The sequence below is a fragment of the Ciona robusta genome, chromosome 6, assembly GCF_009617815.1.
Source record: "Ciona robusta chromosome 6, ASM961781v2".
Classification (NCBI taxonomy): Eukaryota; Metazoa; Chordata; class Ascidiacea; order Phlebobranchia; family Cionidae; genus Ciona; species Ciona robusta.
This window is the reverse complement of record NC_143240.1, coordinates 1,365,481-1,389,270: the sequence shown is the minus strand read 5'-3', so window position 1 is coordinate 1,389,270 and position 23,790 is coordinate 1,365,481. Positions and strand designations below refer to the sequence as shown.

The following is a 23,790-nucleotide window of genomic DNA, read 5'->3' as shown; positions in this document are numbered from 1 at the left end:
AGTTAATATATGCACCAAGCAGTTATCATTTGTCAGTGGTCATGATTTAGGCATTTGATCAAAGCATGTATGACGAAATCTTAATATAGAAGTCATGACTGTGATAAAGGTTATGTAAGAGATTCAAGCGTCACAAATAAATAAATGTCACTTCTTAAAACTAGCAAGTTTTCTCTAGAAACATTTAGGAGTTAAAACTTAAGAACTGCAGAAATGTTTGGTTTGTAGTTATTAACAAAGGTAAACAAAACTAAGGTAAAGTGTTTATTTAAAAAAAGGTTTCTTTTTGAGCAAATATGCCTAACTTGAAAGGTAAAGTATGTCTTGTTACTGGAGCATCAAGAGGCATAGGAAAAGGGATAGCTCTGCAATTGATAACAAATGGAGCAACTTGTTACATCACAGGAAGAGATATTGCTAAGTTGGAAGCTGTTAAAGCTGAGGTGGGTAACTGTTCATATAATATACAGTGGTGCAGCTAAAGACATATTTGGGTTATAGGATGACTCTGAATTATATCTCAGGTTCTAGCCTGTTCCCTTGTAGGGAAATATATTAGCACAAACTCAAACTGTGGTATTCTGGTCAAGTTTATCTGATCAGAACAGTTAATAGGTAACATAACTATCCTTGCAGGCCAAACACAGAGGTGCAGAAGGTAAATGCATCCCAGTTCAATGTGATCACAGCAAAGATGAAGAGATTAAGAAGCTATTCGAACAAATTTCAAACGAACAAAATGGAATATTGGATTTGTTGGTTAACAATGCTTATTCTGCTGTCACAGTAAGCTATTTAACAATCTTGTTTAAAAAATATTTCTATAACTTAATAAATGATTTCATTTGTAAAATATTTTTGTTACTATTTTAGGGATTTACTTAACAATGTATTGCTAGCCAAATTTTGGGTTTTAATACTCTGTAAAAGTTTATTTTTATATTGATTAATTTAATATCACCCATTTTTAAATTATTTATGCATTCTGTAGTGTTGTGTTCATACTTTATTTTTATTTTATTGCAGTTTGTATTTGGAAACACAAAAACGAACTTTTGGGATCAGCCAATAGATTCTTGGGATATTGTCAACAATGTTGGCTTAAGGTAATGAAAAATATATAGTCAAATACAGCTAACATATATACAAAATATAACGTTAATAATGAATCTAGCATGATATTTTTAACTTTTCTGGACAACAATAATAATTAAAAATTATAAAACACCAACAAAAATATAAAATCTTTGGGTAAACGTTCTGAAAAGATCACTGGATCAGGTATATATTACTCACTTTGCAAGCAGTGCAAAGATACTTGACTTGAATACTTGGTTAAAATAAGTCATGTAACAAGTAGTTTTAAGCCATATATACCCATTTGTGTTAATTCTCTAACTGTTTATAGAAAAAGTGTGGGTTGGTGATAAGACTTGTCTCAAACTTAATATAAAGTATAAAGTATAACAACCCTGTTGTACTAACCCCACAGAAACCACTATCTCTGCACTGTATATGCTTCAAGAATGATGGTCAAACAACGACAAGGTCTCATTATAAACATGACTTCTTCTGGTGCGATTCAACCATTATTCACTCCAGTATATGGGATCGGTAAAGCAGCGGTATGTCAACTGAAAGTATTCAAACCAATTTAAATGAGATTAGGAATAGTAACATTCATTTTGTCTTAAACAAATAAGGGAAAAGCATTGTGGTTTTTCAAAATAATTAGATTTTTAAGTGACTATTCTCCCTTGCAGAAAAAAAATCTTTACTTTGCAGATAGACAGAATGGTAGCAGACTGTGCTACAGAGCTTAAGAAATACAATGTAGCTTTTCTATCATTGTGTCCAGGACCCGTGAAAACTGAACTGCTGCTTGGAGATACAGGAAAAATGATTGAACAGGTAAAATGACCAGCTAATAAGCTGTTCTCATATAACACTGTTTGACTTCAATTAAAAAACAAAGTTCAAAATATATTTAATAAAATATAGAACTTAAAGTGGATACATAATACATAAAAAATGGTCTTTTATATTAAACAACCCATTTAAAGATGTACAGGATTTGTGGGGTTGATTTTGAATATATTATGTTTATTTACAGCATCAGGTGATACTAGATTGGGGAGAGACACCAGAGTTTAGTGGAAAGGCTGTATCCCATCTGTTATGTGGTTTGTTAGTGTTAAAGTATTACTATTATTGTAAAATTTAACTTTAAAAGGTTGTTTAAAATATGGAAATGAAGTTTGAGATAACATCTAATATGTTTCAGATGAGAATATAATGAGAAGAAGTGGCCAAGTTTGGATGACAACTGACATTGCTGATGAACATGGCTACACAGATATAGATGGTTTGTAATAATACCTTCTTAAGGCCCATCTTAATAAGATAGTTGTTGAAGAAAACTGCTCAAAATGCTAACTTTCCAATCTAAGCCCTATATTGGCACTAATAAATGACAGTATTTCTTAGATTAGCATAAATTTCTTTTACCCAGCAGTCTCTTAGAATATATAGAGTCTCAGCCTCACAAAGAAAATATATAGGCATCAGCCAAATATTAACACAGATATTTTACACAGATAACGCTGTTGTTTCAATGAGAAGCTTCAAACTAATGTTTGCTTTGTCACCTTTGAAATCAATTGCAGGATTTATTCCACGATGTCTAAAGCTTCCATATTGGTTGTATAAGATGCTTGTATCTCTGTCCACCCCACAAGAAGAAAAAAAGAAGAGCAAATATGAATAAACTTAAATCAGTGAATAGTTCAAATGTATAACAGACACATATGCCATGTACTTTATACAATACATTGAATACAAGTCCCTTTAAATGGTATCAAGTAAGCCACAAAATGGTGTATGAAGTAGAACACATGTGTTATAACGACTGGCGATTCTCACCATGCAAGGATAAATAAGTTTTTATTCATTCTTTTAGGTCAGAACTTATACATTATATTATAATACTGCATTATTGTTTGTTTTTAAGTCACACATTTGTAAAATTATGACATTCTATTGTACCTACGTTGTTATTTTTATATTGTATATTGAGATGCAGTTAGGATGTTTACATATATGTTTTATTGTGTTAAAATTACATCACAATCATCTGAGATTCAGTATTTTTAAATTGAGATACTTGTATTTAAGTTTTAGAAAATGAGTATGACTTATAATAAATTCCGCAAATCTGACCCTGATCTGATGTTCATATAGTTGAACGATTTTTTTATAGTGAAATACAGTAATGATCTGGTGCTACAAAAACGTAACAGATACAACATTCTAGTTAATCAGTAACAGAAGTTTGCAGACTGCCAATGTCAACACTCTCTTTCAATAAGGGATATCAAACAGTTGTCAAGTTTTACTGGTCATGATTTAGGCATTTGATCAAAACACGTTTAAAGAAAAAAAAGTCATGGCAGTAATAAGAATTTTGTAATGAGAAAGTAATGGAAGTATCATGAATGAGCTCACTGAAAGGAAATACTAAGGTATTATAGGAAATAATTAAACTTAACCATTGAAACTGTACAGAACTTGCAGCATTGATTGATTAGCAATTCTCAACAAAGTTAGATTAAGAACACACACAACTCGTTACAGCTGGGAAAAAATAAAATTTGTTTTTTAACAGTCTTAAATATGCCTAACTTGAAAAGTAAAGTATGTCTTGTTACTGGAGCATCAAGAGGCATAGGAAAAGGGATAGCTCTACAATTGATAATTAATGGAGCCACTTGTTACATCACAGGAAGAGATATTGCTAAGTTGGAAGATGTTAAAGCAGAGGTAAGAAATTATTCATATAAAATGTGTAGCCAGGGATAGAATTTGAATAATAAGCCAACTTAGGCCTATATATTAGGTCTAACGTAGTGGGCCCAGAATAGGTGCCACATTAAACAGTGTCACTCTGGTCACCTGAATTTAACCCAGTCAGGAGACTAAAGGGTTAACAATGCTACCTTGTAGGCCAAACAAAGAGGTGCAGAAGGTAAATGCATCCCAGTTCAATGTGATCACAGCAAAGATGAAGAGATTAAAAAGCTATTCGAACAAATTTCAAACGAACAAAATGGAATATTGGATTTGTTGGTTAACAATGCTTATTCTGCTGTCACAGTAAGTAACATAATGTTATTGTTTATAAACTTTGTGTTTCTATCATGTAAAATTGATTTGATTTATGTGCCTAAAATCTTTTTATACTACTTTATAAAATTTCCCACGTTTAATTGTCCGGCAAAATTGTGTAATTTTAACTCCCTAAAACTAAGGTTTTAAAGTGATTTTTGGAAAGCAACTTTTACATCTAGGTTATTTTAGAGTTTTATGTTATTTTTATTGCAGTTTGTTTTTGGATACACAAAAACGAATTTCTGGGATCAGCCAATAGATTCATGGGATATTGTCAACAATGTTGGCTTAAGGTAAAGAATTAAATTTACTCAAATACAGCTATAATATACAAACTGTAACTTGTGTGATAAACGCTGTATAAAAAATAAGCAACCTAAAATATGAGACACTGCTCTAAAATTTTAAACTTATTGGTACTTTAAACTTTATACAGTATAAAGTATTAAACATATGTTTTACTTGTCTTAACAGAAACCACTATCTCTGCACTGTATATGCTTCAAGAATGATGGTCAAACAACGACAAGGTCTTATTATAAACGTCAGCTCTGCTGGTGCTGTTGCACCGTTTCTTACTCCTTTGTATGGGATTGGAAAAGCTGCGGTATGTAAACTTAAACAGAAATATATTACGGACTTGGTATTAATAGATACTTAAGATCAAATTTGGTTTATAGGAACATAACCACTTTGATTAATGTATTTTTAGGTGCTAGTACTTTTTTTAACGTTCATACTTCTTTTCAGAAAGACAGAATGGTAGCAGACTGTGCTACAGAGCTTAAGAAATACAACGTAGGATTTATTTCTTTGTGGCCGGGACCTGTAAAAACCGAACTGCTTCTTGGAGACACAAGGAAAACGTTTGAAAGTGTAAAATAATTGACTTTTTTGCATGTACTTCTATACATCAAATTTAAACATTACATATTTTTGAATGAACTTTTTAATTTGATTATAAGTGGAAAATGATTTCGCATATCTAACAATTAAAAAAAAAATTGGTGGGTGGATCATTATACATATTTAACTTTGTGTTTTAATGATTTAGGTGCTTCTTAAAATATCTTTTTTTGTTTCTGTTGGGGCAGGGGCACTGCAATATATAAATTGCTCGGATGCAAAAAGTGGTTTGTTTATATAAATGTTTGTTTTACAGCATGAAACAATAATAAAGTACGGAGAGACACCGGAGTTCAGTGGAATGGCTGTATCCCATCTTTTATGTGGTTTGTTATTACATTGGAATAGATATTAAACTAGACTAACTTCATAATAATTAAACATATAAAGCTTGTTCGTCTGGTAGGTGTAGCGACCATGCTTATTTTCTTCTAATAAAATTCATATATGTTTTTAACTGTAAGCGTGTTTTAACAACTGTTGTTTTGTCGCTATATTCTGTCGTTTTGTTTAAAATATTTCTAATCTTTGCTACCGTAATCGAAGTGACAAATAAAGTTATTATTAATATTATTTTTATACTTTTTAAGATGGGAATAAACTATAGATAACAGTTTTTGTTTTTCAGATAAGAACATACTTAAAAGAACTGGTCAAGTTTATTTATCAGCTGATATTGCTTCTGAATATGGCTACACAGATATTGAAGGTCAGATTTTTTGCAACTATCTTTGAACTGGGAGATAAATATGTACTTTAAATAAATTTTAGGTTTAGAATTAATTAAATTTTAGGTTTAGTCCAATATTTCTGCACAATTTTGAAGTAAAATGTACCAAAAAGTTGCTTTAATAGTTAAATGGATTTAAACGACCGCGCAAAACCTAAAGTTTCTGATCTAGTTACTGGATAGTAACTGGAATGTCCTTATTTGTGTAAAGAATTGGGGCTGGTTAAAAATATGCCTCCCCACACCATTCGCTAACCCCTAATACCAAACTGATTAGCTTGTTTTGGTATTTTGTTTTGTCATTTTGTCTTTTTCGACGTTACAATATTCAAAAAGACAAATAAAACTTATTTGTTCTAATGTTACTTGTGGGTTCTTCACTAGTATTATAATAACATTAAGAATTTACTCACAGGGAATTCACCTCCTTCAATGAGAAGTTTTAAACTCATGGTTGCCATGTCACCTCTCAAATCAATTGCTGCATTTATTCCACAATGTCTCAAGCTTCCATTTTGGTTATATAAAATAATTCTACCAATGGCCACTCCAGCAGTAGAAAATAAGAAGAGCAAATATGAATGAACTCTTTTACCTGCAAAAAAAGTTAAATTTATGAGAACAACATATGTTTTTACTGTATGTATTACAGTGTACTTTAATTACAATAAATTCCATTAGTCAAAAACTGTATCTGACAAAATTAGTCTTCTGGACTTGCACTTTAATGATTAGGAATTGACTGGTTAAGGTTTAACTTTTATTTTAATAGGTCTTTGTACATGAAATCTTTGTTTTATGGTTTTTAAATGTCAACATTTTTTTGTTTCTTTACCGTTGCTATTTTGTTTTCAGCCATTAATTTCAATTTCATATTAGCCTCAAGAAAATAGTGTTTACCCTTTACTTAGTTTATCTGATATAAGTTTGAGACTTTATGTGGCAATTTTCTTGTAACCATGACAAGACAGTGTATTGAATAATAATATTTAAACATCTGACAATGCAATTTAGGCAAAAAATATATCTCTTGTATTATACAATTTGCTGGACTTAAATTTTGTTACATATTTCGTTTTTTTGTCTGTTACATTATGTGTTTTCAAACAAGAATTTTCATGCCATGTGAGCACCAGATCAGGGTTTGATTCACAGATTTATTACATGATTAAAGTTCAATGCCTTGAGGTAATGCCAATATCCAAAGGTCGATCTAAAACAAAGTCTAGGTAATCATTACAAGCTCAGGGCCGCATTCCCTTTAAATAATAAATTTCAGACTGCCATATTTGAATGGTTATGAACAAACGAATGTCGCTTGTTAATCCTTGCATGGTTGCGGACTCCTAATTAATTTAGTAGTCATAGAAGGTATCCAAAACACTTAAGTGTCGAAACCCAAGCAGAAACAACAGCAATATTGTAATGGCACATTCAATAATGTGGCACCCGCACAGAACTTTACAAATTGTAAAAGGTACAGGAGTTTCTTTTTAGCAGTCTTCAGATATGCCTAACTTAGGAGGTAAAGTATGTCTTGTTACTGGAGCATCAAGGGGCATAGGAAGGGGGATAGCTCTTCAATTAATAACTAATGGAGCCACTTGTTACATCACAGGAAGAGATATTGCTAAGTTGGAAGATGTTACAGCAGAGGTGGGTAACTGTTTATAAAATATACAATGGTGCTAGCAAGACATAATCTCATTGTCATTTAAAACACTTACTTTATCAGTACCTCTAGTAACTGGTATGTGGTGTACTGGTATCCATCCGCAAGATTCACCACTGATATCAATGTAGGCCGAACTTTATTTTAATTGTGTGCTGCCATTATTTTAGGCTGAAATGATAAAAAGGCTAGGGAACAGAACCATCTGCTGGAAAAACTTAATACTATCGCCTAAATTAAACCATATTATATCACTACTTGTGTTATGAACAATTTTTTTAGAGGATGGATGTTCTCCTTTTGCATGTCTGAGATTAGTTAAAAATATATACAACGATTTAACTCACCAAAAAAGCTATGATCATAAGCTTATACCATGGTTACTTGTATAAATTCAAACAGTAAAGAGATAACAATGCTACCTTGTAGGCCAAACACAGAGGTGCAGAAGGTAAATGCATCCCAGTTCAATGTGATCACAGCAAAGATGAAGAAATTAAGAAATTATTCGAACAAATTTCAAACGAACAAAACGAAACATTGGATTTGTTGGTTAACAATGCTTATTCTGCTATCACTGTAAGGCATTAAAAATTCCTTTAAAATAGCTTTATTATAGAAAAACATGATTTATGATAGAAAAACATGATTAAGATTCTTTTAAGATAAAAAAAAAACTGATTTGCTGTATTAGACCGCTGTTGTATGATGTTTTTACACTTCATACACAATTTTACATTTACCCACTCAAAACAAATATTTACTGCTTACAATTGGGTGACTGCACACTAAAACAAGGATACTTTTGGATCCTTTATTTATAATACTTATATTTTTACTTTCTAATTAAAGTTACTTTATTTTAGTTTGTTTTTGAAAACGCAAAAACTAATTTCTGGGATCAACCAATGGACTCATGGGATCAAGTAAACAATGTTGGCTTAAGGTAAATTCTTACCAAGTATTCATCTAAATATAGCTCATACTTCCCTCTAAAATTAATAGGCAAACGATAATATAGCAACTGGTATAGGAAATCTTTCTGCAAATTACTAGTGGTCAACTGAAATTAAATAAATACAAAAATTTATGATAACAATAATCAAATTCTCGTAGACACGTAAACCTTTTGTTCTAGGTTTTGAAAAGTGTAATCACAAGTTAGAAAGAAACGGGATATTAAAAAAAACTACCGGTCTAGAAAACTATAGAATTTCTAAACTGCTCTGGGGTAGAATGAATAAACACCAGAGTAGATATTAAAAAATGATTGTCCACAGCTTTTCCAGCTATATAATTTTACTTTTCCTGGTATACAGAAACCACTATCTCTGCACTGTATATGCTTCAAGAATGATGATCAAACAACAACAAGGTCTCATTATTAACATGAGTTCTGCTGGTGCTATTGGACCACTATTCACTCCCTTATATGGAATTGGTAAAGCAGCGGTATGTAAATAATACATTTTATCAAGCAACCAACTGCTGCACGATATGGCAAATACAGTAGAATTGTAACTGTAAAGCAAGACTGAAAAACCTAAAAATAAAAGGTTTCCTAACCTTTCGAAAATCATTTTCAATTAATGTTTAAGTCTTTTAAATGATATCTAATTATTCCTAAAGGATTTTTGTTCTTTGCAGATAGACAGAATGGTAACAGACTGTGCTACGGAGCTTAAGAAATACAATGTAGCTTTTCTATCCTTGTGGCCGGGACCTGTAAAAACTGAACTTCTGCTTGGAGATACAGGAAAAATAGAGTGACAGTGTAAAAATATTTTACTTCTGTTTGCACTGACTTTTATATAGATGATTTATCAATACTAACTATAAAAAAATTAATATGGGTATGCTAACTAGGGTTATTCATGTTTATTTTTTACAGCATGAGATGATAACAGATTGGGGAGAAACACCGGAGTTTTGTGGAAAGGCTGTTTCCCATCTTTTATGTGGTTTGTTATTATTGGTAGGCCTATTACTTGTAGAGCAATTTTATATAACATAAATGGCTCAGTCACACAGCGATTGCACCATTCATTGTACATATATATATATATATATATAGAAAATATTAAAGGGTATCAGCCATGGTTACCAGTGCTTTATTCAATATATTATGGATAAATCCAAACATGTTTACGACTGTTAGACATAGTTGAAAGTACCCTACACACATTTCATACAGTTTTTTTGGTATAAAGTATAAAAAAGGTTAATTAAATATATGACTTCTGAATAACAAAGAACTTTGCGGTACATTTTTTGTTTTTCAGATAAGAATATAATAAGAAGAAGTGGCCAAGTTTGGATGACAACTGACATTGCTGATGAACATGGCTACACAGATATAGATGGTTTGTTTTTGCCTAGCTTTGGCCAAATGTGGCCTGAATCCCAAGTCCAAATAGAATAACATTAAGGTATTACGTTTAGGTAACTCGCCTGCTTCAATGAGGAGTTTTAAACTCATGTTTGCTCTGACACTGTTGAAACCCCTTGCTCCTTTCATTCCACGGTGGATAAAAGTTCCATTTTGGTTGTGTAAGATAATTCTACCATTGGGTGCACCACTAGAAGAAAAAAAGAAGAGCAAATATGAATAGACCTTTGCAGATAAAAAAAATATTATTAAATGTGATGTAATTCCAAGAAAAAGTAAATTGAATCATTTAGACATCGAAATAAAATCAAGTTTAACAAAAAACGTCCGAAGTTGCCTATCTCTCAGTTGTATGTACGGTAAAAGTAAGTTTTCATTCGTGTATTAAACATAGGAAACTACATTCGTGATGTTTCTACCCGAATTAGTAGCGCATGGGCATCGTAATTTTAAAATACCAAAATTGGCGGGAAATTGTTCAAAAACACTATATAAAAATGGACGAGCTCTGAGAACAAGAAATTATGTCAACTTAATAATAAAATTGTGGATTTATTGAGTATACATTCATTTTTGTCGAGAAATAAAACACTTACAAAAATGTACAATAAATTGTGATGAGAAATATAAGATTGAAAATTTATGTTTGAAGCACCAGCTAACACAATTTACATATGGTCTCAGTAATGCATGTTCCTTATAAGAAATAAATGTGTTCTAATATATTTGTAAAGTGAATTTAAAACTTGACGCAATTTTGAGTAACTGTTGGTAACTCTGCATCTTTATTGTACTGTCCAATAATGAGGTTTTTTCTGCTCCCAGCTCTCTGAAATCAAGATAAATAAGAGGTAAAAATTCATTGGTTTTGGTGTTTAGGTGTTAAAATCTCGGCCAGCTTGGGGAACCAGGGATCCTGGACTCAAATCCTAGCCATGTCCTGAGAATACAGGCTCTGGATTTGAATCTAGGCTGGTATATGAAAATGGGGTTTCTAGGTTAAAGTACAGACATTGCATGGGAATTAGGAATCCTGTTATTAACCCAAGTTTACATCATTAGTGTTTAATAGTAACAACTTTATTTGTCTCTTCGATTACGGTAGCAAAAATTAGGAATATTTTAAACAAAACGACAGAATATAGCGACAAAACAACAGTTGTTAAAACACCCTTACAGTTCAAAACATATTTACATTTGATTGAAAAATACATATCACTTATATTACCTTTGTAGTTTTATATGCCTTCCTGCAACGGAGGTAGCAGAACAAAGATAGTGACATCAATGCAGCTCCCAAGACACAAATTAGAACTTGCAGAAATATAACAACATCATCTACTTTGTACAGAAGTCTGTGTCAAAAAATGTCAATTATAAAATATCACATTCAATTCATTTGGTTATAAATTTAATTACAGAATTATTTGACAGTGATTATGATATACTATCAATGAAAGCGTATAGCCAATATATGAGTTAAAGTTTGGTACAAACGAGAACTAAAGTTACTTGGAAATTACACTTAGTAATAAACAGTTCGCTACAGTGGCTATAATATAGCCTACTGAAAATATTGTATATGGGGAATTTATCAATCGCTGCAAACCACAAGAAAGTTACTTAGAAAACCATGATGCTTCACTGGGTTGCAGGACAGCATTTTCATTTAACCATAACAAAGGAAACCCAAACTCCTCTTGTATTTTGTTCAGTGCTCTGTTGAATATATCACAGATAACTTATTATGCTATTTTTTACATATGAGAATTTTTTGGATATATTTAAAATATTTTGTTTGAATCTGAGACACAAATGGTAAAATATAAATTAAAAGATTAAAACTAATGAAAAAACACAATAACAGTTGATTACATTACCCTAGTGGCCGATCAACCTAGACATAAAACGGCCTCATGATATCATTTATATCATATTAATTTATCTTTTTAACTTCATTTAAAACAAAAAAGAGAAAACTTGTGAAAAAGGTTCCAACGAAGCAGAAATATAGTTCAACTCACTTTACTTTTTTATTCGGCTTCATATAAATATTAAGTTGAATCCGACTTTCAGTTTTAATAATCATTCCAGTGGTCTGTAATACATAGTTCGGTTTACTATCTTTATAAAGTACTGTGGAGCAACATTGGTTGAATAGCTATTAGAGAAATATCACAGAAGTACTATAAAAATAACTTATTGTTGGTCAAACAGAACTTAACTTTTATAGACACATGTGGCCAAACCAATTCAAGGTTATTTTTGTTAAAACTTTGTAAAACTACTAGACTGAAGTGTCGGTCAAATACAACTTTACTTATATTAATAAGTATACACCAGGAAACTGTTGTTTACAATCATCTTTCAATTTTTACTCAGCTAAATACATACCGGTTCATAAACTAAAACCATTTCATGTAATTCCTTTTTAGGGTTCATTCCAACCAACTTTTCGCTATAGAAACCATCCTCATATAAAAAGTGTGGCAAAGAAACAAGAAGGGGAACACCTATGATATAAAGAGGGACATTATATTAGCTTTGAAGTATTCCTAACACATCAAACCCACTGTCGAGTTTTAACCCAATTGCCTTATTCTACCCACATAGTGTTTCATACACCTCATACTTACTATTAAGTTATAATTGTGTTGTATTCAAACACTACATGCTCACTGTCAAGTCATAACATAGGTGCCTTCTCATTCATAACAGCACACAATAGAATAATTACCATAGTAACAGCTGCTGACAAGGATTGCCCCTGAATGTTGGCAAACTGTGTGATTTAGATCAGCACAGAAGCATGAGTTGTCTTCATTAATCAGAGGTGATTGGAATATCTCAGGGGGAACTGAATATTTCCAGCCCTTTATACCTTCCACTGTAAAGTCAGATTCATATACAGCATGCAGAGATCTAGGAATTAAGTAACATTTTTTATTATAAATTTCTATTTTTATTATCAGATTTTAATCTTAGTTAGACACCTTGACTGGTTATAATAAAAATAGTCTTATTGACCACTTTTCATAATGACTTGCACAGTACAGTTTTTTATGCTTCATCTAGAAATGAAGTAACATTTATTATTCTAAATGTTAAGAGCATATTTATTGTCACATTATTATCCTTGGTAAGACACCTTGATTGGTTATAAACTTATAATAAAGGTGTTTTATTAACCACTTTTTATAATAACTTGTGTAGTACAGCTTGTCTGTTTATTTTATAAGTTTACATTTGTTTATAAAGTTAAGGTCCTATGGTAAGGTACACCAAGAGAACAGATTTAGGCCATTACCCAAAATACATAAGTTTGAACGTAAGTTTTTAAACTTTTGTAAAAGACAATATGTATCATACATTTGAGAAAGATAACTGCATGGTTGAGTTAAAATAATAAATGGTAAAGTATTGTATTCAATCTTACCTGCACATTTCATCAATGAAAAAGTAGGTTGGCTTGCTTTTGTCCATAAATGGATGAGTCATAGTGCCATCTATGACAAAACAAATGAATAAATAAATAGCATTCTTACTGTATAGTTATAATATAATAAAGAAGTAGTAATCTGTTGTATTGATAAGGTAATTTTCTTATCAGCTGATGTTTTTTAACAGTGAAATAGGTTTTTGGAAATTTAAGAACACTTAAGGTACTTTTTTGGTATATAAAGCTTTTCTGGTATATAAACTAAATGTATAGTTAGATCAAGCTACAAAATGCATTGTTATACTGGTTACCTGTTCCATTGATCATGTTGCATGTCTCTCCAAACCAGTACGGCAGTTCACTGCAAAAATAATAAGTTTCATTATGTCACACTGCGACACAATTGTAAGAATGTAGTGTTGTATTCAAAAGGTACCAGATTCAAAGCTCAGTCATACTGTTCTAACCCAGAAAGTTACATATGCTATTCTGCAAGAAAACACCATCATGCATGGATATGTTTCATTTTTACCTCATATTTCTATATTTTGTGATCTCATTGTTAAGATGGGGAAAATGTCTGCCTGTATAAACTTGGTAATCTCTCCAACCTCTTGACTGGTTTGTCTGTTGAATGAAAGCCAAGATAAAATATAGATGATGTTTCAATGATATATGAGTGAGGTCCTGTGACACGACATCAGAGAGACTTGGAAATGGGTCAAAGTTGGCCCAATACCCCAACACCCAGAGTGCTGCTGCATGGACCTTACCAGATGTTAAAGACTGGCAAGAATTGTAGTATATGAGTTTTATGCCTTATGTAGACCGGCACTCTACATAAATGCACTGAAATTACATAATTATCCTGTAATTTATTTTCTATGCTATATGGTTGATGTTCTACAGTGCAGTAAGACACAGTCACACGGACATAGGATTTTAACCTGAACGCATTACCCTTAACGCTCTATTCTTTCTTACTTACCAACAAGAATAAACCAAAGACATCATCCGATCCAGGAGCAATAATATTTAACAAAGCTGTCAATAGTGGGTCTTGAAACCCAAACAAATACTCCCCTACTGTCATTGTAAATAGGATCTCTGAATCTGTGTCTCTTATTAGTTTATTAAAGACTGTATAAATTGCATCTCTTGCTGGGCCTTCTTCAAATATATGTTCAATTAAACCAGGTAGCAACTGAAACAAGAACAAAAAAATATTAATTGCCTACTTTGAAAATATAAAAAAATATTAACTGCACTCTTCTTTTTGCAAATTGCAAAAAACAATCTGCTTATATAGTGAGGAGTTTTTTTCTCGACTAATTAGTTGCTAGATCTACTGGATTAGAGTGATTAAGTGACTTGTCCAAAGACATTCACATCCAAAATTAGATTCCATTGTATAATGAATATATAATTAAATCAGAGGGTAATAATTGCAAATCTCGTTTTTTTGCTTTTGAACTATTAGTTACCAAGCCTATTGGGTTATTAAGTGACTTGGCAAAACTACTCCAATGCATGCTTGCATTATTAAATAAAAGGGTTATAATTGCAAATGCCATTCAGTAAAAAAGCCTACTGATCAACCATAGAACTAGCTACAACTTACAGCTATAATAAAGTTTAAAGTTGTAACAACATCAGTTTCACTTCCATTGCTTCGTTCCTGGTCAAATGTAAAGATAGCAGTTTGTCTGTAATATACTTGCTCTGGATATGTTTTGTTAAACTCAAGATATTGAATGTTGTCTTTCGCCAAAAACTCCCTGAAAAGTTTCAAATAATATTTGGATTACAGCGCTTTAAAAATAACGTAAACATTTAAAATTGTAACATATATTTTGATGTTTGATTATGCCTGTCATTTTCTTAAACCTACACATTGTATATAGATTCTGCAATTGTTTTTATGTGTTTACGGAATTTTACGGTTTTATACTGAATATATATCTCTATTAGCCTACTTTACCAACTTCATATCCCCTTCTATTCTAAACATAGCTTAATAAATATGGCCCATGGTATATCTGTATAAGTGATTTGGGCAAAACAGTAGGCTACGTATCTACTTTTAACAATCAATTTCTTAATTCAATTTGATCCACTATGTGTTATAACATCTACATTTTTATTCCGATAAAGATACAGAGTTGAGTATTAACAGTTTTGTTCACAAAGCGTGCCTGTAAGTATAAGGTCCAATTTCCTGCAGAACTGGCTTCACATATTTCCCTGGTTTTTGAGCCAAGAATTCCTCTTTGTTTGTTACGTTGAAAAGATAAAAGCTTCGGTAGACTGGAGTTTTGACATCATACCAGTTTAAATTGTACATCACTGTGCCTGGAACAACTGCAACTTGCTAAAAATAAGAAAAAAATGTTATATTATTACCTTACAATGAGAATAAAGTGTACTGAAACACCATGTGTGTCTGGTACCTATGATACACATGTTATACCTCAATAAATAGTATGAGGTGTTTGAATACATCATATGTTTGCCTGGTGTATAATAAGACACCCATGTTGTAACTTGATAGTGAGCATAAGGTGTATGAATATACCATGGGTGTATGGTACATATAATTTACATGTTATAACTCAACAGTGGGCATGAGGTACACAAATACATCATGTGAGTCTGGTGTATAATAATACACCCATGTTATAACTCAAAAGAGAGCGTGGTAGGCCTTGTGTACGAATATGCCATTGGTGTCTGGTACATATGATACACATGTTATAACTCGGCAGAAGTAATGAAACTATTTACAATATAGCAGACATAAAACTTAGCATTAATCAACTCTTACCTTTGATATAACATGATCATACAGAATATCAAACACTGTCATTAAAATCCCACCCAATACGACCAACACTGCTCCTATCAGACCACTTGAAATGATTTGACATTTCTTACCACAACATCCACTTGCCTTCATGTTTAAGCCCTTATCTGAATATTACAAGTAAATTTTATGGTGCAGTACAATAAACAATGTGACAAGATAAAGCAGAAGGAATGTAATTAATTCTGTCGGGGATAATAAAAGAAAAGGTATAACAGAAAAAATAACAAAAAGATAATAACAAAAAGTTAAATTTTACATTCGATACTTTTTAAATTTACATTTTTTCCAAAGCTTTCTGTTTCTAATTAATAAGATACATGATACTGATAAAATCTATTTATTTTCTATCACATATGAAGTGCATATTTTTTTACTTTATCTCCACTTGACAACAAAAACTTGTTTTACTGGGTTAAAGTCTTGCCCTATGGCAAACTAAAGTTGGACCAAATAATAAAACTAAAATAGGAACCTATATATATATTAAAATATTCCTAGTAGCAAAAGCAATTTAACAATTTTAAACGCCATGTATTCAACTGCAGTTAACACCTAAATGTGTCTTTTATTACAGTTATCATTAAACAAAAATTGCAGACAACTGCAGCGACACGCTAGTACCTGGCAATCAAAATGTTGTTGTCGTTTTGATAAACTATTTTCACTGTTCAGGTAATAATTAGCCAAGCTTGTGGGTATGTGTTTGCCTACATATAATTCTAACAACTTGTAAATATTGTTATCCAGATAGACAACAAACACGTATGTTATGCTGCAATGCAAAGTTGACATTGTATTTAACATTTACTTTAATTTAAACATTACATACATGTTATCAGGGAAAATACACAATGCAAAAAAGGTCATTTCTTCCAGCTATATTTTTGTGCAATGAAAAAGAAATTGTACTGATAGCGGAATGAATATTTCAATTTATCAATTTCAGAATTACTTTAAAAGTAAAGACCTTTTTACCAGAAGTAAAATGCACAACTTTTAGCAGGTCCATTTTAATTTTAAACCATTTTTTCTTATTTTAATATAAATTTTATTTATATTGATTTTTAGCCTACAAGCTATGTCATAATTATTAGGACCAAAACTGTAAACCATTTTGTGGTCCCTGTATTTATTCACATACAAACCCATACTCAGTCATAAAAATGAACTGTATTTGCTTCAGAAAGCTAAGGAACTATATTACTTAACAACGTGTAATATCATAAATCAAAATCCTAATAATTCAGTTTCAATTTTCCGTCTTCGTTCATGCTCAAGTTTCCTTTTCTTTGTTTGTTTATCATATTTCTGCGACTCAATTTCTTGTTGTAAGCAAGAGTACTCGTAACTAGTCGGGTCTTTTTCCTAGAATAAAAGAAATACAGTTAAATAAAAGTCAAGTATAGTAGGGTGGGATAAATTTTTCAATATTTTCATTCCATTTTTGCGGCCTATTTGTCAGTAAACAAGGAATATTTACAGAATTATACAATCAATTTTTTCTTTCTCTTTCACAGCCAATTTGGTAGTAAACAAAGAATATTTATAGAATTGTAAAACCTTATCCTCAGAACTTGTTTAAACATGATTATGAAATAAATGTCTTGGACAAATAAAACCACAAGTAGCAGCATCAATGCTTTGGTTAAAAGGTGAGAGCTATTTAATTAAATGTAAACTATCTGGTCATAATTTATAGTTAAGGGGTGACTACAGCATATCTGCCCTGCCTGTGACAAAGAACACGAGACATCTTTTTACTATGTTAGCGTTGACCAACATATGTGAACACAAGACGGGAGAATCTAACCTTGACCAAGCTGTTAGTGAAAGATCTCCCATTTATTACCATTAAAGCCCTTGGCACCGGTTATGGGCCAATCCTGGCCTAAATCCCAGGACCCATGGCATGCTACGCTGCGGATGTGTGTCTGGTGCATTTGATACACCTCAAACTCATAGAATAGAATCACTGCACCAGAAAACACAATTATGACATCATACATACCTTGTTGTAACAATGACTCAGCTTTTGCTCCAACATTTCAATTTGGTCGCTAGGCAACGGCGCTGACACAGCATTTTTTACGATGGTTCGAATCTTTTTAATTCGCTGAATTGTCTGTTCAAGTACTGTCTGTGGCTGGCCAACCAACAAAACTGATGTGACGTAACTGCATTGAATAAATGAATGAATGTAACTTACCTTATCCTTGCGTGGCTGGAAATCGACAGCCGTTGTAACACTGATGTTATGTTTTATACACCTCAAGCCCGCTTCAAGTAACCATGTATGTAACTTAAAACCACTGGTTTAGGCTTAAATTGTAATAAAAATAGCATATCATACAAACTCAATATTTATTCTATTTTTACAAATACCGGTCAATGTTTAAATTCCTCATGGAGGCAGCAGAGAGCAGAGCAGCCAGTGCTAGCTGTGAGGGTGCGTATAAAAGTCCAACGTCAGTGTTTAACGAACGAACTAAAAAATCCTTTGCCTGAAAAAAAAGGGAAAATAAAGTACACTAAGAAAGCTTAGGATAAATTAAAGAACCAATTTAAGATAGAAACCTTTGCATGCTGTGGCACAACAATCGTTATAACATTGGCGTTCTGTTTCATACATCTCTTGCATGCTTACGCATTGTCACATATGTAAATTTATTGGGTGATTGTAACCCAACAAAAAATCTCCAACAGTTAACACCTCACATAGTTTTTTTTATATATGGCTAAAACTTTAAGAGCCCATAGGATTAACACAATTTCCATTAAATGTTTTGGTAAAGGTGGCTGTACACAGTATCTGGCATGGGAATTCGCTTGCGAAGTTGCATGCAAACCCATTTCCCAGTTCCGCATGCAGCAGCGAAATAGGGACGAAACGGACGAATTCTGGATACTGTGACAGCCACCTTTAGCCATAATAGTTGTAGTGTTCAAAAAAACCTTAGACTGTTATGTAAACTTAAACCATATTAATATAAACTTTTGTAAAATTCTGCAAAACTGTAAAGAGCACAGCCATAATCTAAACACGAATCTCACCGGCTTTCTCAGTTGTTCAGCGTTTTCTAAATTTCGATACCGAGTTTTTAAATCAATAAGAAATCCTTCTAAAGGTCGGAATGGGTTGTGAATGGTAAGGTGGAAGTTTAACTCCTAGAAAATTAAAATATGTTCGTTGATTTAGTATGTCAAATTTTGAGTAAGTTTTAATAGTTGTGTGTCTTTACACACCTCATGCTCACTGTCGAGTTATAACATGGGTGTCTTCTTACACACCAGACACATATGGTTTATTTATACACCACATGCTCACTGTCAAGTTATAACATGGGTGCCTTCTTATACACCAGACACACATGGTGTATTCATACACCTCATGCTCACTGTCAAGGTATAACATGGGTGCCTTTATTTTCATACACCTCATGCTAACTATTAAGTTCTAACATAGGTGTCGCCTTATACATCAGACACACATGGTGTATTTATACACCTCATGCTTACTGTTAAGGTATAATATGTGTGTTCTTATACACAAGACACACATGGTGTATTTATACACCTCATGCTCACTGTCAAGGTATAACATGGGTGCCTTTTATTTTCATACACCTCATGCTAACTGTTGAGTTATAATATGTGTGTTCTTATACCCCAGACTGTCAGACACATGATGTATTCATGCATTTAATGCTCACTATTAAGTTATAACATAAACCAGACAAATTTCAATATGTTTTGGAGTTCACTGTCAAGTGCCAAATTGCATACACAAACACAGACATATATATAGGCCTATAATATGCTATGTTTCTTTACCTGAATTAGAATTAGTTCAATAGTAAGAATAGCATCACCAATCTCTTCATTGCCGTGTGCAACTTGCTGCACAAACTGATCCATAGATATATTAAACTCCTCTGTCTAAATAGAAACACCATTTAAGAGCAATACAAATAGTTTATCCTAAAATTAAATGTGTGTAGCATTGCTTGGGTACATTTGGTTCAGTGTCTTCTAAATACTAACTGGCTTTTTATATTTGCATTGCAGAACAATGAAAGTCATTAGAACACATGTTCCACACAAGTTACTTTGTGAGATTGTGACAGACTATTTTTGGACCTTTTTTTAATTTACAGCTGATAATTTGGACAACCCATAAGTGACCACTAGGTTGGAGCAATTACTGATACACGCCATGTAAAAATCACATATACGTACAATGGTAGCAGCGACAAGCCTTGAACCCAGAAACCCATGACCTCTGGCTTAGAGGCAGGCGCACTTACCACTATGCTATCCTCAGATTCTACATATATTAATATAACTCATAAACATTACCTTACAAGCTAACCAAATACAAGCTAAATGCATTAGCCTTGGATGGTAGTCCATAACAGACTTGCGAAGGTTTAATCTCTTCAAATACATACAAGACGTTCCAACAACATTAAGTGGCATTGGGGGTTTAAATTTCCAACAAATTTCTTGCAATTTACGTTCGTAATGTTGGACTAGGAGACAGTGTTCACTCACAGTGAGAAAAAAAGTATCAGTGTCTGTAAATGTGATTTTTATAAAGTTATATTAATAAACAAAATATTTTTATGGTCAAACATCCAAAATATGTTAATACGAAAAACTGTAATTGTATTTAAATTTTAATCTTGATTAAATTTAGTTAGTTTGAATATTAATTTTGTGCGTAAGACAGTATAGTTTTTAAAACAGGGGTGACATATTATGTTTTACTACTCGAGTTTTACAACATAAAATGGGTTTAATAATAGGCCTAGAGACCTGGTCTAATTGAGTGACCTGCAAAAAAGCAAAGTCTTACCTGGCTTTAAATAGATTTATCAGAGTTTACTCTGCTGTTAAGTGTCTATATATATGAGTAGAGCCAAAATATACTGCATTCATTAATCAATGAGGTTCTCTGTGTTTAACAACTACAAGTGTAACTGTAATTTAACAATGTCACCCCAGCTTTTACTCTGCTGTTAGGTCTCTTTACATTTGACCAGAGCCAAAATATAATGCCACATTTATCAATAAGGTTTCCATTTCAACAGTTTTACCCCAGATTTTACATAGATTCCGAAAAAAATGTAGCCTGTTACTAAACAATAGATAACAGACTGCAGTTTAAGTGTTTTGGAAAAAAACAGAAGAAAAATCTCACCTGGTGTCACATGATTGTTCACATCGCAGTAACTTGTTCTGTACCTCGTGTTTGCATTATTTCTTAACTTTATCAATTCTTCTTCATGTTCAAACGTCCAATTCTTTAACTGTGTGCTTGAGTTAAACATTACAACTATCAAAGTTGAAACTGTCAAACAACTTTGAAACTGTCAATCAAAGTTGAAACTGTCAATTAAATTTGAAACTGTCAATCAAATTTGAAACTGTCAATCAATGTAAAAACTGTCAGTCAAAAATTGCAACTAATAAACTGCTTGTAAATTTTGTTCTATCAAACAGATAACTAATTCCTAAAGAAAGTACAAAAACAATTTTAAACAAAATTTAACTAGATGAACAATAGAACAAACTCAAAATATAAAATTTATAACAATTTGCTCAAATTATCAATAACAGTATCCGTAATGCTTTTCAAATATTCTTTCGAATTTCTGTCTTTTTTTAATCCTTCTACAACTTCAAATTCAAAACTTGGAACATAAGATGGAAAATACTGGTTTTCTGGTATTTCACATGGCAGTTCTTCATTCAAAACATCAGCTGTGATTTTTGTCCAACAGCGAGCAACATTGGCTTCATTATAACCACCACCCCCAAGGATTAGGGTGGGGAGATTCCATTTTAATATAAACTGAACACAATCAGATAGCCCTACAGGTGTAAGATTGAATGAACGCATTGGGTCCTCATTTAACCCATCAGCCCCAGCTTGAATAACAACTGCTAACGGATCAAACTTTATTTTTACCTCATTTAAAACTTTTGAGCAAATTTCAACAAAAGGAGTGTCTGTTATGCCGTCTTTTAATGGGATATTAACAGAATATCGAAACCCTTTTCCGAAACCTGTGTCGCTTAAGCTACCAGTACCAGGAAAAAAACCAGGTTCATGTTTATGTATAGAGAAAGTCATGACTTTATTTGTCCCACAAAAAGCGTCCTGTACCCCATCTCCATGGTGTAGGTCTAGATCTATATACAGTACTCTGGCAAAGGCTGTCCTTAGCTGTAGTATTGCTAGCACACAGTCATTAACATAGCAGTAACCTGCTGCATCTGCACGTTTGGCATGATGCCAACCCCCTAGCCAATTAATTGCAACTTGAAACTGTCCAGAGCATAACATTTTCGCAGCTGAAATACTAGCACCGGCTACTTCTTTACAGTAATTATAGATCCCTTGTTTTAAAGGGCAATCGTAACCAAAACCAAATGAATCATCACACTCAATTGCATCATTGTATTTCTTCATGTACTGGAGATACTCTGGCGAATGGAATAGCTCTAGTTCTGAATCAGTAGCTTGTCTGTTCGCAACAAGGCATAAGTGTTTTAATAAACCACACGATTCAATTAATGCATGAACCATTGAGTTACGATTTTCGGTGGGAATAAAATCGTCAGTTTTGTGGATTATTTTGCTCAATATATAAGCAACTTTAATCGCCATTTTAACGGAAATATGCAGCTGTGTTCCTGCGTGTGTGTTGATAAAATGCGATGTATGAACTGCGGTAAAAGTATGCGGGTCTATTTATAGTTTTACAGATTTCAGATTAGGTGTAAATGAGTATATGACACGCCAGTTTTACAAAGTATAAATGACACGTTGTGTAGTAAGTTCACGTATAATGTCGATTAAAAAAAACAACGTAAATAGCAGAAACAGCAAATAAAACAAAGAAATTTAAGCTTTAATGTAAAAGGAATAAAAAACTAGGTGAATCCCCATTTTTTTCTACGCATGAGTAGTCACATAAAAGTCGTATGCTTTATCATTTCAATCGTCCCCGGGGAGAATTTGAATAGAACTGTGCGTGTTTGATAGTGAGTTTCAATATTAACAAAGCTATTTTTTAGATTGCTGTGAAATGATTACGTAAAAACGACATTCGCAGAGACAAACTGGAAACAAATGCATTATTTATTAAAAAGAATGGCATTGGGTAAAATACATCGTGAATGTATGTTTTTAAAAGGTGTATAGTAGGGTGGGGGGAGATGGGACACCTTTAACACGTAATATCCAATTATCCCGATCGTGTTTTTAAACAATTAACAATGGTCTATGCGAGTTATGAGGATACGGTTTTATAATTCTTTGAATGTTCTTTATTTTACTACCAAATGAAACGGGAAAATGGAATAAAACGGTGTCCTATCTTTCCCCACCTTACTATATATAGCATATTTTCCCACACAAATGCATTTTCATTTGCAGTAATTGGTTTATTTACCATTTAACAAAAAGCGGCGACATTTTACTTTTACCGCCATTACAAAAGTTGAAGAAACGCGACGACCTCCACGGATTAAGGTAATATTTCTTTTTATGTTGCCGCCCAGTCGGTTCCTGACAATACACTGACAGGTAGTGCGAATAAAAGGCGCTCGTGGA

At 32.5% G+C, this 23,790-nt stretch overlaps 6 protein-coding genes across 7 annotated transcripts; 3 read left to right on the top strand and 3 right to left on the bottom strand.

Annotated features, from left to right (window-relative positions):
* Positions 1 to 6: 6 nt before the first annotated feature.
* Positions 7 to 3,216, top strand: LOC149734738 (dehydrogenase/reductase SDR family member 1-like). Of its 2 annotated transcripts, none has more exons than XM_089880193.1 (8): positions 7 to 443; positions 637 to 786; positions 1,027 to 1,106; positions 1,493 to 1,625; positions 1,786 to 1,911; positions 2,114 to 2,183; positions 2,285 to 2,365; positions 2,667 to 3,216. In XM_089880193.1, exons 1-8 carry the CDS (start codon positions 297 to 299, stop codon positions 2,765 to 2,767), a joined length of 888 nt encoding a protein of 295 aa, XP_089736319.1. In that variant the 5' UTR covers positions 7 to 296; the 3' UTR covers positions 2,768 to 3,216. The 2 variants fall into 2 exon arrangements, with proteins under 2 accessions (XP_089736319.1, XP_089736318.1); XM_089880192.1 differs by having other exon boundaries at positions 2,598 to 3,213.
* A 249-nt stretch (positions 3,217 to 3,465) lies between these two features.
* On the top strand, positions 3,466 to 6,388 carry LOC149734737 (dehydrogenase/reductase SDR family member 1-like). Its single transcript, XM_089880191.1, has 8 exons — positions 3,466 to 3,819; positions 4,003 to 4,152; positions 4,381 to 4,460; positions 4,642 to 4,774; positions 4,918 to 5,043; positions 5,330 to 5,399; positions 5,702 to 5,782; positions 6,219 to 6,388. Exons 1-8 carry the CDS (start codon positions 3,673 to 3,675, stop codon positions 6,386 to 6,388), a joined length of 957 nt encoding a protein of 318 aa, XP_089736317.1. The 5' UTR covers positions 3,466 to 3,672.
* Positions 6,389 to 7,086: 698 nt separating this feature from the next.
* Positions 7,087 to 9,255, top strand: LOC149734736 (dehydrogenase/reductase SDR family member 1-like). The gene is made up of 5 exons (XM_089880195.1): positions 7,087 to 7,459; positions 7,905 to 8,054; positions 8,342 to 8,421; positions 8,795 to 8,927; positions 9,123 to 9,255. Exons 1-5 carry the CDS (start codon positions 7,313 to 7,315, stop codon positions 9,243 to 9,245), a joined length of 633 nt encoding a protein of 210 aa, XP_089736321.1. The 5' UTR covers positions 7,087 to 7,312; the 3' UTR covers positions 9,246 to 9,255.
* A 1,141-nt stretch (positions 9,256 to 10,396) lies between these two features.
* Positions 10,397 to 16,335, bottom strand: LOC149734735 (platelet glycoprotein 4-like). Its single transcript, XM_089880200.1, has 13 exons — positions 16,128 to 16,335; positions 15,499 to 15,674; positions 14,925 to 15,081; positions 14,292 to 14,507; positions 13,836 to 13,930; positions 13,615 to 13,664; positions 13,301 to 13,370; positions 12,602 to 12,786; positions 12,259 to 12,377; positions 11,889 to 11,962; positions 11,488 to 11,583; positions 11,093 to 11,219; positions 10,397 to 10,693 (listed from the first exon to the last, which is right to left on the bottom strand). The coding sequence occupies exons 1-13, from the start codon at positions 16,257 to 16,259 to the stop codon at positions 10,604 to 10,606; spliced, it is 1,587 nt and encodes a 528-aa protein (XP_089736326.1). The 5' UTR covers positions 16,260 to 16,335; the 3' UTR covers positions 10,397 to 10,603.
* Positions 16,336 to 16,936: 601 nt separating this feature from the next.
* LOC149734734 (cyclin-H-like) lies at positions 16,937 to 21,699 on the bottom strand. The gene is made up of 7 exons (XM_089880190.1): positions 21,370 to 21,699; positions 20,526 to 20,743; positions 20,001 to 20,105; positions 19,221 to 19,334; positions 18,552 to 18,670; positions 18,178 to 18,343; positions 16,937 to 17,534 (listed from the first exon to the last, which is right to left on the bottom strand). Exons 1-7 carry the CDS (start codon positions 21,497 to 21,499, stop codon positions 17,397 to 17,399), a joined length of 990 nt encoding a protein of 329 aa, XP_089736316.1. The 5' UTR covers positions 21,500 to 21,699; the 3' UTR covers positions 16,937 to 17,396.
* Positions 21,680 to 23,139, bottom strand: LOC149734733 (histone deacetylase 8-like). The gene has a single exon (XM_089880186.1). The coding sequence runs from the start codon at positions 22,840 to 22,842 to the stop codon at positions 21,757 to 21,759; it is 1,086 nt and encodes a 361-aa protein (XP_089736312.1). The 5' UTR covers positions 22,843 to 23,139; the 3' UTR covers positions 21,680 to 21,756.
* Positions 23,140 to 23,790: the final 651 nt, after the last annotated feature.

Coding starts and splice junctions, on each gene's coding strand:
- LOC149734735 (XM_089880200.1), bottom strand. CDS start 16,259: ATGAAGGCAAGTGGATGTTGTGGTAAGAAATGTCAAATCATTTCAAGT. Junction 13,371..13,614: donor CAACATGATCAATGGAACAG/GTAACCAGTATA, acceptor GTTTTGTCATAG/ATGGCACTATGACTCATCCA. Junction 11,584..11,888: donor AAGCCGAATAAAAAAGTAAA/GTGAGTTGAACT, acceptor TATATTCAACAG/AGCACTGAACAAAATACAAG.
- LOC149734738 (XM_089880192.1), top strand. CDS start 297: ATGCCTAACTTGAAAGGTAAAGTATGTCTTGTTACTGGAGCATCAAGA. Junction 444..636: donor TGGAAGCTGTTAAAGCTGAG/GTGGGTAACTGT, acceptor CTATCCTTGCAG/GCCAAACACAGAGGTGCAGA. Junction 1,912..2,113: donor CAGGAAAAATGATTGAACAG/GTAAAATGACCA, acceptor GTTTATTTACAG/CATCAGGTGATACTAGATTG.
- LOC149734737 (XM_089880191.1), top strand. CDS start 3,673: ATGCCTAACTTGAAAAGTAAAGTATGTCTTGTTACTGGAGCATCAAGA. Junction 4,153..4,380: donor ATGCTTATTCTGCTGTCACA/GTAAGTAACATA, acceptor TTTTTATTGCAG/TTTGTTTTTGGATACACAAA. Junction 4,461..4,641: donor GTCAACAATGTTGGCTTAAG/GTAAAGAATTAA, acceptor TTGTCTTAACAG/AAACCACTATCTCTGCACTG.
- LOC149734734 (XM_089880190.1), bottom strand. CDS start 21,499: ATGTTTAACTCAAGCACACAGTTAAAGAATTGGACGTTTGAACATGAA. Junction 20,744..21,369: donor GAACAATCATGTGACACCAG/GTGAGATTTTTC, acceptor TCACATTTACAG/ACACTGATACTTTTTTTCTC. Junction 18,671..19,220: donor CTGAACAACTGAGAAAGCCG/GTGAGATTCGTG, acceptor CTTTTTTTTCAG/GCAAAGGATTTTTTAGTTCG.
- LOC149734733 (XM_089880186.1), bottom strand. CDS start 22,842: ATGGCGATTAAAGTTGCTTATATATTGAGCAAAATAATCCACAAAACT.
- LOC149734736 (XM_089880195.1), top strand. CDS start 7,313: ATGCCTAACTTAGGAGGTAAAGTATGTCTTGTTACTGGAGCATCAAGG. Junction 8,055..8,341: donor ATGCTTATTCTGCTATCACT/GTAAGGCATTAA, acceptor ACTTTATTTTAG/TTTGTTTTTGAAAACGCAAA. Junction 8,928..9,122: donor ATGGAATTGGTAAAGCAGCG/GTATGTAAATAA, acceptor TGTTCTTTGCAG/ATAGACAGAATGGTAACAGA.